This window comes from Rhipicephalus sanguineus, chromosome 1, assembly GCF_013339695.2.
Source record: "Rhipicephalus sanguineus isolate Rsan-2018 chromosome 1, BIME_Rsan_1.4, whole genome shotgun sequence".
NCBI lineage: Eukaryota > Metazoa > Arthropoda > Arachnida > Ixodida > Ixodidae > Rhipicephalus > Rhipicephalus sanguineus.
In genome coordinates, this window is record NC_051176.1 from 35,688,894 (window position 1) to 35,704,070 (window position 15,177).

Sequence of the window (15,177 nt, forward strand, 5' to 3'; positions counted from 1 at the left end):
TTCCCGATGGCTGCGATGGGATATTACCTTCTGCCAAGTCCACGACTAGAAAACAACGGTTATGCGGCGGAAATCAACGGACGACAGGCACAAACCTACTGCGCAAAAATGACGACGCCATTGAATCTCAAATGCGCAAAACCGTTGGCCCTGTTACCAGACTGCCTGCATGTGCCCGCTGTTTTCTGAAAATAAACGAAAAAAAAAAATGGCCACTCAACCACATTCCCAAGACTAAAGTTTGATTAGTAATCTACTAATTTAATTCGTGACAAATAAATTTAAAACTGATGAAAATAAAACGCTAATAATTTTTTGTTTTCATTATTGTCCCCCCCTCACCTAGTAGCGCTTAACGTCACGCGGGGTTGATGTTTGTCGCAATAGGTTTCCGACCACTTTTCGTTCCGACTTTCGCGACCTATTTAGATTGACCTTGGTGACGCCGCCAATGTCACAAAACGTGCTTCGGCGCGCCTCCGCGGCGCGGCGCCACCGTCGCATCAAATGTAGTGAGCGTTGGCGCTGGGGCAGTTGCTGGCTGTTTGGAGTGGCGGTCGGTGTGTGCGAGTTTTGTTTTGTTTTTTTTAGAACTCTTCGCGCTTTGCATCCTCAATCTGCTAGGTTCTTCTGCGAACAGCGATGTGGCCTAACAAGCCGTGACAGTCTCACGAGGTTAAAATGCTTCCGCGGCGGCAAAAACCACTGTTTTGCCCCAGGCTGTCGGACAGGTTACGTCCACGTGAAGGGCAGCACGAAGCCGTCTTTGTTAGGCATTCCGAAGGATACAGCCCTGAGGAAGCAATGAGGAAGCCCTGGGAAAGGAATTTGCATCGAGCGGACAAAGCACTGGACGACACATCTGCCGTGCGTCAACTTCATTTTGAGCCGGAGTATGTGCTACGGTACTACGTACATATATAATCGAAGGGAACGAAGTACGCACACCACGTGGGAAACCTTGCCTACGAGAGGACGCTGTGCCTACAATCCTGCCTAACTTGGCGTCGTATTTGACAAAGAAGACACCACGAGAAAGACCGATCCGAAAGAGAAAGCGATCGGGAGTCGAGTCGAGTCGAAAAAACTTTATTGCGAGGGAATTCAGGACCGCCCAGGCCCCCTGGGTCCCCGCGCGACCCCACCACACTCAAACGTTCATGTCTAATAAGTCCATGACGTTGGCAGCCCGGCGGGCGGCGATCTTCTGCCTTGCCGGGTCCGTGGAGCGTAGCGAGGTCTCCCAGTCCTCCCAGGTCTTGAGTGGCACCGACCCGCCGGGAGGAGGAGAAGACGGACAGGCCAGGAGAATGTGGGTTAGGTTTGCCCTCGGTGCATTGCACAGAGGGCAGGAAGGTGGGGTGGGTCGGTAGTGGGAGAGGAGGGAGGGGGTAGGTAAAGTCCGCGTTTGCAGACGGCGCCATAGGTGCTGTTCCCTGGTAGTAAGGGAAGTGTGGGGGGGTGGGTATATTTGCCTTTCAGCACGAGCATTTGCAGTGAGCTCAGCAAAGGTACACGCACGCTCCTTCGAGAAACCCTCCATGAGATCCACCTGTGCCCGGTTTCTCGACCCTCGGGCTAAAGAATTGGCGGCCTCATTGCCAGGGTTTCCCGAATGCGCGGGCACCCAGATGAGCTCAGCGCTGCGGGAGGAAGGGGGGTTTTGGGTCAGCATGTGGAATGTGGTAGGGTGAACTCTGCCCCTAGCATAATTTAACAATGCAGTTTTTGAATGACTGAGGATGTAGGTCGCATTGGAACTGCCGAGCGCTAGCGCAATAGCGATCTCTTCTGCTTCTTCTGGTTTTGTTACATGAGGTAATTCTTTTATTAATGGAGGGGTGTTCGGTGTGTAGGCCACCGCTGTGGCTCCGTGCTGATCGCATGCAGCATCCACCCAGATAGCATCCCGTTCCCCGCCATACGCTTTATGGAGAGTTTCTGCTCTGGCTTTCCGTCGCTCGCGGTTTCGGTCGGGGTGCATGTTACGGGGGAGCGGTCGAACACAGAATGTTTCGCGAATTTCCTTGGGTAGGGACTTCAGGGAATCATGATTGGCGGGGATGCGAATTTGGAGCTTTGAAAGTATATGTCTTCCGGTAGGGGTGCTGGCTAGTCGGAGATATTCTATAAGATATTCTAATCTATAAGACTCGCTAATCTATAATAACATAGATTTAATCAATGTAGATAAGGCATTAGGACAACATGAAACAAGGAAGTTTTTTTTCTTTTTTTTTCTTTTTTATCCTTCGAGCCTGGTGGCAGACATGTCACCGCCCCGTTATAAAGGGGACGCTCATAGCATCCATCCATCCATCCTATTGTGCCTGCAGATGTGCCTCGGTTAGTTCTTGTATGGTGTTATGCACACCTAACTCTGCCAGGCGTTCGTTACTGGTGTTTTTTGGGAGGCGGAGCGCTGCCTTGGTGGCTTGTCTAATTATAGAGTTTATTGTTTGGATTTCGGTCACATTAAGGTTGAGGTAAGGTGTAGAATACAATATTCTACTCATGGTATACGCGTGTACCACTCGCAGAGTATCTGCTTCTCGCAGGCCGTGATCTTTACCTGTCACTCTGCGTATTAGCTGCGTGGTAGCTGCCAGCGTGCTCTTTAAGCGTTTGATGGTTTCGGTATGCTTCCCATCTTGTTGCAGGTAGAGCCCCAAGATGCGAATGGTAGGAACCTGAGGGATCTCCCTACCCTGTACGCAGATTTTGATGGAAGTGTGGTTTCTGTTACCTTTTGGTGGAATCAAGAAAAGTTCTGATTTTTCTGGTGAACAGCTGAGGCCTACCTTGGCGACCTCATCCTGTATTACCATTGCAGCTGTGTTCAAGGCGAGAAGAAGGTACGTTCTCGTACCATTGGTGATAGTGTTCAAGCAACTGTGCCCAATATATAATGAATAAATGTTCATGTACTTGTACCCAGTACCTGAGGAGAGTGCCTTCCTGTTTTTCTTATCTGTGGATTTTTACAGTGTTTGCATAGGAATATTCAGTGCAGAAGCAGCCAAATTACAGAGCCAAGGTACTGGAAAACTGCAGAAAGAATGAGCAGCTCCAAGATTTTAAATGCTGTGGAATGTATAACATTAAGAGCTCGTGGTAAACTCCCAAGTGTGTGTCAAGGTCAGCATCGACAGTAATTTCACACGCTCGAAAAAGGCGTGCGTGACGAAAGTAGTGCCCAAGAAATGCAAATAATGCAGTTTACAATTGATAGCCGCAAAACGCGTAAGCTTTGAAAAGTTCGCCATCGCTGCTTATCACTCCTAAGGGCAATTTATATGCATCTCAAATTTGCGCCGCATCCCTTGCATGCATCGAGTTCTGCATGCAGTTTAATCGCGCGTTCGCGTGAGTTACGGCGACTGAGTTTCAGAAAAGAATGTTTTCTGCAGCTTTACTCGCACGAGTACTGACGGTCTTCGGTGTGTGTCATTTAACATCAGATAAATAGCTAACAGCAGAGCTGCATACACCATGCTACAGTGTTCTAGATACCATGCCTTACGCGCGCATGTAGGCCAACGCACCTAGCTCGCGCTAGTTTTCTTTCTTTATTTTTTATTGTCTCAGCGACATCAGCATCACCGTTTACACTGCCAAAATTCGCGTACATTTCCGTCCAGTGCATATGATAACAGCGCACAAAAAAGCATGACATCAGTTGCGCTGCGCACAAACGCCTCCGTCAGGCAGTGCCCTACATTTAAGTCGCTGGTGGCGCCACCACACACGTGACATACCCGGCGTCAAGCAGGGTACCCCAGCAAGCCCACTACCCTCTTCTAGCTCACTTTAACGGGGGCTACCGCTGAGACGAACGCGCAAATACGGAACACAGACAGCACTGGTGACGCCAGTGACGGCGCCACCGGCGCCACCATCGAAAATCCCTAGAGATTCTGTCGATTCTGTCCCTAGGTACCTAGCTGACAAACAAAAGGATTCTGAAGGCGCGAGGGAACTCGGAAGGCGTTGCCACTGGTGACTGGCGTTGCTCGGTGGCTGCTACCTGCTGCTGCGATTCCGGCGCATCTGCGGTCGCAGCTACCTCGTGGTGTGTCAGCTTGGTGATCGAAGCCGCTGTCCACGCTCGCGGCATGAGCGCTGGATACCCTCAGGCCGCGCTCTTGGAGATGTCCAAGGTTGGGGAGACGCCAACACCTCAGGACGTCGCCGACTACGGTGAGCATTTATTCTTCTCTCGGTCGGGTCGAAGCGTCTCCAAGGCCTCCTTCGCAGCAGGTCCGAAAGACCAGTGCTCTCCTTCGGCTCTGCACGGCGCATTCCTGCAACTGGGAAGTTTCGTAGCTGACAGTGCGTGGAGTCACGATACCTGTAGTCACGATGTGGCCTACGTGTTATGCACCGCGAAATGCGATGTCTGGACAACGATCGCATTTCTCGTAGGTGCCTATTAATTCTGTTTCGTGCACGGGTTGTGCCCGAAATGCGCTGACTGCCTACGCGGTGACGCAATATGCGCGCCGAGTTTGTTTCAAACGAAACGTTGTCATGCAAGTGAAGCGTGGCATTTCACGTGGAAAGACGTTGATGTGAATCCCTTATTTAAAAGCGCACTATGAAAACTATGGATATTGGCATTCTTGAATATCGTGGTACCACAAGAACGGTTTATTTCGGGTTGTGTCATACATAATCATGGGTAGCGCCATGCACAGTTACAAGTACACTGCACATGCGCATCTTAACGTTGGTGCTCGCGACACCACGGGTAACATTTTGATTGGTTGGGGCTTAATGGATGAACTGACCTTTGCAAGAACTAAATTTCCTTTGATGACAAGTTTGTTGATGGTGCGCCAACACAATCTCTTGCACGTGCGTGTGTCATTGCATATGCTTCAGTGATGATCCTTTCCATTCTGTCAGGTCCATTCCATAGTCTTGTTCTGTCTAATTGATTCATTATCTTTATGAATTGTAAAATGCTAAAAACGATAGCTAAAAACGTTCGCATACCGTCAATAAGCTTGCCATCAAAGGAAGTTCAATACATGCAAAGGTCAGTCCATGCATAAAGCCCCACACAATCAAAATGCTAATGTGATTTGTTCTTTTATCTTGCATTTGTAACTCTAGTGCTACCCACGTATATATAGGTATGATAATAGAGCCCGAAGTAAAAGAGCTGTCAGTTTGCACATTGTGTTGTTGTGTGTTCACTTCTGTCCCTAATTCATGTATATCCAAGACAATGGCATCACAAGTTGTTAATCTACATGCAATTTTTAAGGCTCTTGGATGGGTCCCATTACGTCGTAGAGAACACAGATTTGTTTTTTTGTTTTCAGCTATAAAAATGTTTCGAACTGTAATGCAGTATCACCAGTTGATGTGTGTACCATGATGGCCAATAAAGTTTCCTTCCTGACTTTTACACATTGCAGAAAAAAGTAACCGATTACGATCGCAGTTACTTCATTAAAAAGTTTAATTAAATACTGCAACCAGCATTTATTTGCCCACTTACTCAAGGAAAGTCCAGTGTGGTGGTATACTGGGCCAATTGGTGCAACATATTGGAGATTGTACGAGTGGAAAACAGCAGGAATAGAAGGAAAGAACTCGACAAGACAGATGTTCAACTTACAACTGCAGTTTATTTGAAATTGAAATTTAGACATCGGCCAGATGGCCCGACATCTAAGTGACAGACTCTGAGTACATGCATCGTCATTCAAGGCTCTCGCAGGTGGCACGCACCTGTCTCTGCACTGCAAAGATTGCGGGTGCAATCTGCAGTTTACGAGCGCTAATGTTCTTTGCAAATCAAAACAGACTGGCTAGGGAGATCACGGAAACTGGACAGATTAATGCAAATTCAACCACGTTCATCAGTGTTCCCTCGGTAGTGTTAAATGATAAAGAATTTGGCTTTCTAAATAGTTAAAGGGCGGCACATATCAGTTCGGATAAGTAAGCTTCCTGTGGGCCGTGTCTTTCTTGTGATAAGGTGGGCGCACGTGCGCGATTTCGTGCTCTTGTGTGAGAAAAAATTTGCAATAAATTGCAGTTGTAAGTTGAGCGTCTGTCCTGTAAAGTTCGTTCCTTCTATTCCTGCTGTTTTCTGCTTGTACGATCTACAAGGGAAGTCTTTTTTTTTGACATAACCTTGCCTCGGAGGGAATATGTCTTGCCTACAGAAGACTCCTGCAATTTGGAAGTGTCGTGTATAGTAGCAAGATTGCACCAGGGCTCAAGAGCAATCACTTCTTAACTATCCGCAACTTCTGACGCCTACAGGTGGTGACTCTTTTGTGTCCACAGAGATTATTTGAGTACACATGCATCTTCCATATCAGATGATTCTTGGCCTACTGCTTAAAAATGACTCCATCCTTTTTCGCTATCGCTAAGCAATATCACGCGCTGCCTACTCTTCGAAAATGCAGATATGGTGCGGTGCCTCATTTCAGGGAAGAGTTCCTGAACGCCAAGTACGTTACTTGTTGTGGTGTGAAGGCCTGTAGTGCATCGTCTGTCAAAAGCCATGCAAGCCGGAATTTGTGACTGGGAAAGCTTCGTAAAGTTGTCAGCTTGACCTTCATTTTTTCTTTGCGCTAATCACCCCTGGCCACAAAACCTGCAATTCGTTCTCTGCTGTTTAGCAACAAGGTGCAAGTCTACGGCTCTATTATGATTTCAAGCTCCTCTCATGTAATGAGTATTTATGAGCAGATATTCAATTTTGATAATTAAAAAAGAGATCACTAATGTTATCATGGCGATTTGATATGTCGTTTTGCTAGTGCAGATATAAAAAGTAAGCTGCACTGGTTGTTCTGTTTTTTGCTGGTGCAGTTGTGTTATCTATTGAATTGCGAGGATTTACAAAAGGAGGGGAATAGTTTGAGGGGCTGGTTTCTTTGTTAGAACCAACCAGATGAAACCAACAGACAATTAAATCAAGGAGAGCATAGTAGACATTATTTGTTGTTTTTAACTAGTTTAGTAATTACAACGTAAATTGGAATGAATTAAAGTGGACAAAAAAAAAAAACACCCCATCGATCGATGGGGCCCGAACCCGTAAACTTTGTGTCTGATGCTCTTTCGATTGAGCAGTGATGGATGGCGCAGCAAGATTGTTGACAGCTTGAGCTTGGCTTTGCACTGGGTGCATTTTTTAGGGGTTGAGTGTCAGAAACGACACGGACACAAAGAAGAATGTACACACACACTGGCGCTACATCAACCCGCACTCAACCCCTAAGAATATGACAAACCAACAAACCCTCATAGCCAGCACCGGCAGCAAATTTATTTTGTTCTGTAAACAGGGTTTTTTTTTTTTTTTTGTAGCGGCGATTGTCTACGTGACGGATGGATAAGCAGTTTTCTTGTTGGCGTACTCCCGCATTTAAATGTAGTACTGCCACAATGATGGCGGGGATCCCCCCGCCATGACAACACGACGAGGTGCTGCCTGTGGTCACTCCCACAGCGATGTGATAGCTGCGCGAATTGTGCCTAACTGCGCCAAGAAGTGAAACCTCCTACACCCTGCTACATTTTGGTAAAAATCTCGTAACTTGTGCCGAGCGTGCACTAAAGCATCATTCTTGCGGTCTTTCGGAGGTAAACAAGATGCCAGGCGCTAGAGATTCATATTTATGTTACCGCTGTAATTTGGGGTGGTTTATGGAAATAGACAGGCGAGTGCTACGTAGTTCAAAGGTGGTAACCTGCCGAAGGATTTAAACCCGCCTGTACCGCATAATCCAAGTTCCCTACTGTGAGATTACGTTATTAAGTCCAATGAAATGGTATGTGACTGTTGTGGATATAGTTCGGGAAAAGTAATAATCGATGCTTGTACTGTACGAGTTTTTTGTAGAATGACCGTCTTACTTCACAGATTGCGCTAATTACAGTGAGCAGTACGTGTACGTAGATGAGACCGTTTTACAGCGAAAGCTGTTATCAGATCACAACGGGAGTAGGGTCGGTGTCCGCCGCCGCCAGTGTCCGTAACCACTATCGCGCGAAATAAGAAAAAAACGAAATAAATAAAAAATATCCAGGATCGAATGGGATTTCAACCCGGGCTCTCTGTGTGGCGGTCGAGTATTCTACCGCAGAGCTACGCTGGTGCTTGAAACCGCTTTGCAAAAAGACCCTATACAGGTGTCATGTCGGGTAAGGAATCGCATTAACATCTGTAGCATAGCGTCGTAGAAGAGTAAAAGAGCAACCAGGCGTCACACAATGCTAATTGCGCAACTAGTGTGTGGTTTAACCCACCCACTACGAAAAGCCCAACCATATTTCTTCATCGTCGTAAGAACAGCAATGGGCAGTTCAACGGGCCTGCGACGCAGCAGAGACTTGGTCTTTCTGTTCTGACGTGGGAGCGGCCCGCAGCGTGCTAGAGCGCGTTCCGAGGGACCATAATAAAGTTTATCCATCCATCCATCAGCAGCATCAACAAAGTGCGCATAGTGCCTTATAGATGTGTAGCCGTTACCTTTCTTATCCGCAGAAGTACGAATAATGGCATAGTGGGTGCTTCCTTACTTCACAAAAAGTATGATTTGTGGCGTAGTGGATACCTTGCATGTGTACTTGTGTTAAGTTTCCCCAAGAGAGTTAGGCCGGGCTCTAGAAAGGCCGCCCTTCCAGCTTTCTCTGTGACTGTGCTGCGCGCTCCGCGCAGGCTGGCGTTTTTGTTTTAGTTCGATTGTTTTAAATAAATTTTAGTACTGGTCTAGTTTTCTTCCAGAAGATTTCATGCTCGGCGCTTAAGTTATAATGTGATACAATGGATAGACTTTACCAACAATTCCACGTGCTGGAGTGGACTATTACATTTTGCTGAGAAAGCATGATGTCCCGGTATATTCGGTTTGGGCTTTTTGACCACAGCAACAGTACATTATAAAGAGCTTATCAAAAGTAAATACGTACTCTCATATTACCGCAAATTTCATGGAGCACAGATTAGATACTCGGGCACAAAGGGCCAGTTACTAAACCCATTTGGTTATTAACTATCCATAAACCAGGATTCTAACAGGTATGTCTATAAAGCGCAACAGCAGGCACTTTTCCACACAATGAAGGCCTAGGTTGTACTGAAAGCACAAACGTAACAAGAACAGTTATTTTGGAAGTAAGTAGAACGCATGAAAAATTTAGATAGCATGTGCTTCCAGTACTGGAACTAAAGCGTCAAGGAAAGCCAGGTTCATGTACAAATATGAAGTGAATTCCGGGGAAGTTTTAGGGGGCCTAAGGTCATGGTATTGGCGAAATTCAGGACTGTCTGCAGAAAAACTAAGAGCGGTGACCTAATTTCATTTTTAGGTGTATTCTAAGTAAACATGCATGCATGTGTGCATCAAGCGATTTCGTTAAGCATGTACAACTGCTCCAGCTTAGTCATACATATTCGCGTTCAAAAATGTGTGACAGGTAACTGCTCCAAAAGGTGGTTGTATTGCTCCTAATAATATCTGAGCTGCTCCAGAAGCTGTGCCGAAATAGCTTCGTTCACTCAGATCACTGCCCCAATATTCCTTGAAGAAAAAAGACGCGGCAAGTCGCGCGAAGCTTCGCACAGCAAAGGACGGGCCCTATCGCCGCTCGTACTTCCCGTCTACCGATGCGTCTAGCTTCGAGATGCGGGGATTCCTCCTCGGGAGCAGGCCCGTAGCCAGGAATCTTTTTCGGTGGGGGGGTTTGTTGAAAACCTTGACTATTTGAAAAAAAAAAATACCTATCTTTATTATTGACTTTCGGTAAAACACCCCCCTTCATGAAAATTTCGGGGGGTGGAAGCCCGGGCTCTTAGCCCCCCCCCCCCCCCCCCCCCCCGCTACAGCCTGGCTCGGGAGTATGCACTTTCTTAGGACACCCCGTAGCTGTCTGGGCACAATCGGGCGCAGCTAGGCTATTCATTACATAGCGGAGGTTGCGCGCGATGTCTCCGTCGGTGGGTGTGGCTTAGCTACTGCTCATGCGCGGCTTGGCCAGGTGATGCGGTGCGTGGTCGCTAGACGACGCGATGCCTGCTTCCTCTTTCTATCTTTTTCTCTCTCTCTCTTTCTTGATCTCTCTTTCTCATTATTTCTGTGCCATGCTTTGCTCTCTCCCTTTCTCCTTTCCCTCCTCCTCCTCACCACCATATCTCTCCTCACACTTCTCTTTCCCACCCCCTTGCTACACTATATATTACACAAGGTTATGCTATGCTCTGCTAGCGTGCCTGGATAGCTGAGTGGTTAGGACGCTCGCGTTCGGATCAAAGGTACGCGGGTTCGAACCCCGCCTCCTGAAGAATTCTTTTTCAGTTCAGCAAGAATTCCTCTTTGTATCTTTCTTTCTGTCTCTCCGTTTCTTTCTCTCTCTCTCTGTACTCGTTCTCTCAACCATCTGGGTTATTACAGGCCACGCCGAAGAAATTGGCGCACGTGTTCTGGGAGTTGAAGAAGAAGAGGACGGGGAAAGAGCACGTGCCGGTTCATGATGATGATAGTTTTGGGTCACGACAGACATTTTGTGCCGAGGGGTCCAACTCAACCGCCCTCGAGATAATTTCTGGTTACGGGCCTGTTGTGTGGGTCTTTGAGGTAATCTCAACCGTATCTGTTTCACTGTAACCCCCCCTCCCCGTCCCTATGTAATGCCCATGAAAGGCCTTTAGGGTATGTGAATAAAAAAAAAATGCATGATGCACTCATAAAAAAAAAAGGGGGCAGTTGCGTAGCACTTCATACTGGTTGGTTGTGAAATGTGCAGGTGTGCTTGTGCGTCGGGGTTGCATGCACAGAGTCTCTGTGCAATGAGCTTCCATGATGCAACAAACATTTCGCAAATGCCATGGCACGGATGTTCTGTTCGTGCAACAAAGGTCGGGAGCTCTTGTATCATAATGGCGAGATGCCGATTGTGTTGCTGAGGCCCTTAAGGCGAGGTGACCATTATGGAGTGCTTGGGTTTGCCTGTCAAAATATGTGCATCCATCAGGCTGCCACATTCGACAGTTGTGGGCCCGCTACTGTTGTCTGCGCTAAATGTAAATGTATAAATTAACGACATGTAATTGATTGCAAGAATAAGATAGTGTACTTACAGTGACCAAGCAATGAAGTGATGGATCGATTATAAACATATCAAAAAATGTAATTGATAACTTAAAAGTGTGCTTTTGTGCCATACTAGCCAAGAAATCCAGTAGACATAGATTGCCGTGGGTTGGCACATCGCTGGGAATGTGATGCTGCTCTACACTTTGTCATCTGGCTTTCTTATGGTGGAATGGCAGCACTTCGATTTCATTATAATTAGGAATGAAAAATATTGGTGACAGGATGTTCGGAATCTGCAGCGTCACTGACGGAACAAAGCAAGCGCTGATCCGAGTGGTAACCAAAACATGCATGTCGTGTGGCAACAACAGTTTTACATGAAATATGGTTTGGTTCAAGCAGTTCAGTGCTGCTTTGATAGTGCTACGTACGTTAGTGGGACCCCAGTTGGAAAGAATAAAAATTACATGGGGATGTCCAAGTGCCAAAACAAATCTTTTAAAAATCCTATCAAGAAGTTAAATTAATATGCAAATTCGAAGGAAAGTACACGGGTGGGTGCTGTGTTATTGTATAAACACGATGATTATTCTTGCTAGAAAAATGAGTTAGGAGTGTTCAATCGATAAATAGCATGTTATTCACTGCCTGAAAAGATCATTAGTAAGGCATTGCAACTTAATTGTGATTTTTTTCCCCAATAACCATAGAAAAGAATGAATCGAGAAGGGACATACATATTAATGAGCAGAGCAACGCATGGGCCATTTTTTCTGACCTGAAAATGTCCTGTGCTGGCTTGACTTACCCTGGTCCAGTTCAATCCATTAGCCTTTGAGCCTAAAGAATGCCTGGTATAGGATACTAGCAGAGCACACATGAGTTTCCAGAGTCACATTTCACTAAGTTAAATTTTCCATAGAATTGCTGCTAATAAAAGAAAAAGAAAAGAACTTGGAGGGTGCTTTAGCTTCACCTTCAAGAGTAGAACATAATCTGGTCCCGTTCACATCTCTGTCGCTGCTCAGGCTACGCTTCTCGGTAGGTACCTCAACGGTGCTACAAGGAAAAGAACGTCTGTGCGCATAACATTGGTCGTTTCAAGCTATCATAGAATGCAAAGTGCAAGTAGAGTTGTGAAGTGCCCACTACGCGTACGTAATACAACATGCGCAGCTGCATACTGTGTTGATGCCAGTGCTGATAATGATTAATTATACCCGAGCACATTTTAATGAGTGGGCCTTTGAACCACCCACTCGTGCAATTCACGTTTTGATGCCTGGTGCGATTCCACGCTTCTGCCACGCAATGTTACATGCGTTAAATTCAGGGACACTAAAGAGAAGACCGATTTTCCGAGTATTGGTAAATTACTCTTACAATGCCAAAATCACCACGCTTGCCCCGCGAAGACTCGGTAATCCAGAAGACGTGTAAAAAGGAAATGCGGGTGGCCTTGAAGTTCCCGCACCAGTCGCCATGACGCCATAGATTTTGACGTTGTCTTCTAGGACTTACGTCGTTCTTAATCGGCAAAAATCAAGTGCATTGTCATTCGAGGCGGCCAGAGACTTAATATACCGAGTTTCAGGAAATGTCGTCGGGCCATTGTCGCCGAATACGGAAAATACACTTCGAAATCTGTGACGTCACGCGCGGATATTTCGGCGCGAAATTTAAGTGATACCTTGACCTTGATTTTCTCCTCTATTAATGGACCTGTGAGGGTGAAATTAACGACATTAGAGTTCGTGGAGTACAATTTATCAACCTAAACCAATTCATTGTTTCTCTTTAGTGTCCCTTTAAGGAGGCTCCTCGCACTGCGTGACATTTGTGTAGGGTTTTCACAGCACAGCTCTTCTAGGTCGACCCTTCGCCGTCCGGCATCACTCGGGAGCAGAGCCAGGTCATGTGACCAGGAGAGGAAGGTAGAGTAGCTGCGCCACGCAGGTCACATGGCCAGCAGAAATGTGGGCTACGGCGCCCGTCTGCATCGAATTCCGGTTCGAGACGCCGCGCCGCCGAACGGACGCTGTTGCTAGTGCCGTCGCTTTATGTGTTCCATCTAGCAGTCTCAGTCCACTTTTCTCACAAATTACTGCATAATACTTGGGAATGATGTGCAGTTCAGCTGAATAACGAGTGCAGTCACTACGGAATAGTTATAAAGGTACGAACGGTCATGTCTTCATTCAAGTGGCGTGCACCTCCGGACACATGCATGTTGTTTCGCCGCAAGGGGCGTTTTCGTGCATGTTTTGTGGCATATAAAGGTTTGTTGCACATTATAGTGTGATGAAATATCCGCCCAATCTGTTTTCCTGTGGCTAACTCGTAAAATTATTTGTTTACTTTTGTGTTGCAAAGGTACCATATGGCAACAGTAAAACGTTTCTTGCTCTAAGCGTAAACAACTTCGCAGTTTTGTCACTTTTCTTTTACGGCTCTGAATCTTCCTTTCGTGTGATGTCTTTCCCTCGTGCACTGGAACATTGTGTTTCGATTAATGCAGGTGAAATTCTTCGCACTCAACATACACTTGCCTTTCGCATTCCACTAAAAGGTATGAGCACTTCACGCTTGCAAGTCTTTGAAATACTAGAGACACCATACCGTGCAACTCGTTGCTTCAAAACAAACTTCGATCGTTTTACGTACTACGATACCAGTAACTGAGCGGCCTTTTTGTTCCGCACGTAGACCTTTTACACGCTCAGCAGTTTTCATAAATTTCACAGAAAGTAAGCAATGCAGTATATTCAATGCAAGTATACTGTATCGGCGTACTTGTTCGGGCAGACAGAGTACGCGTACTCTTGTCGGAAGTGCAAGTGATTTGGGAGCGTACATATGTTGACGTTTGACACCATGTGCTCATATGTGTGAGTGATTCTGGGGTAGCCACCATTTGTGCTCGAATACACTAAGTGAAGCTGATTCTGCAAAATACTACTGCGCGTTTTGAAGCCTAACCGCTGTACTCTCATGCTGCGCTTGAGACCCACCGCTCACCGTTCCCCGTGTTTACCCATTTCCACTTCTCGCTTCTTTCTCTAAAATGCGAAATATGGTGTATCCATTCGCAAAAGATTCCAAGAACACAATCACTGGACAACCGGTAACAAACGCGCCGTAGAAGTGCGCGTTTCCTCTCCGATTACACTGAACAGCAGGCACCTTGAAGCAACGAAGAGATGGGCCTCGAGCCGGAAGTACCGTAGCAGACGACGCGCCGTTTTGCTATCCACCTATGGACTCCGCACAGCTCGAGCGGCAGTGGGAGCTCGCACGAAAACGGCAACACTGACGTCGAGCAGCAAACCCCAAGCTTCGCGAGCAGGAAGCGCAAGCCAAGCGGCAGCGGAGGGAAGCCGCCAACCCTGAGGTTTGAAAGAAGGAAACTCAACAGGAAACGAAGTCTACCACAGCGAAGCACGAAACACGAAAGAACCACAGTTAAACAGAAACAGGACGACAAAGCACAGCAACACCAAACCACAGAAACGAAACTCAGCGAATCGCAACAATACACAGAAAAAAAAAAAAACACGGAGAATTGGAGCAAAACACACAATGAACAACCCAGGGATCGGTATTTGAGATACAGGTACAAGATACTACCGCAATTATTGTACGCGATACGATACTTTCATGTTGTATCTTCAGATACTTTGATGCATTTGCAAATTTGTTATTATAGATCAGTATAATGTAGCATGTAACACCTATGCACAAAATTAATGAGAACTAACAGACAATAACGCCAAGGAAAGTATAGGGGATGTTATTTGTAATAATTGGAATATAAATGTGAAGAAAGTAAAGTGGATCAAAAGATAACTTGCCGCCGGCAGGGACCGAACCTGCGACATTTGAATAACGCGTCCGATGCTCTACCACTGAGCTACGGCGGCGGCCATCCCCTCGTTCACTTTATGGGGTATATATGTGCATTTAAACCTAGAAGTGTTATCAGCGCCGATCGTAGCCATGACGGCGCGTGTGGAACACTTTTTCTGCCTTTTTGGCGTCATGTAGCACGTGACCTTTTTTTACGAGCTGGCAGCTGACCAATAATCCCTCGCATACTACCTGAAGGCAT

The 15,177-nt window shown here is 46.5% G+C and overlaps 1 protein-coding gene across 1 annotated transcript in view; it reads left to right on the forward strand.

The window, feature by feature from the left end:
• The first annotated feature begins 3,955 nt into the window (after positions 1 to 3,955).
• The window catches only part of LOC119390499 (choline transporter-like protein 4), a 154,335-nt gene continuing 143,113 nt past the window's right edge, over positions 3,956 to 15,177 (forward strand). Inside the window, exon 1 of the mRNA XM_037658127.2 lies at positions 3,956 to 4,200. Within this exon, the coding sequence (XP_037514055.1) occupies positions 4,116 to 4,200 (85 nt within the window). The 5' untranslated portion in view covers positions 3,956 to 4,115. The remainder of the gene's footprint in view (positions 4,201 to 15,177) is intronic.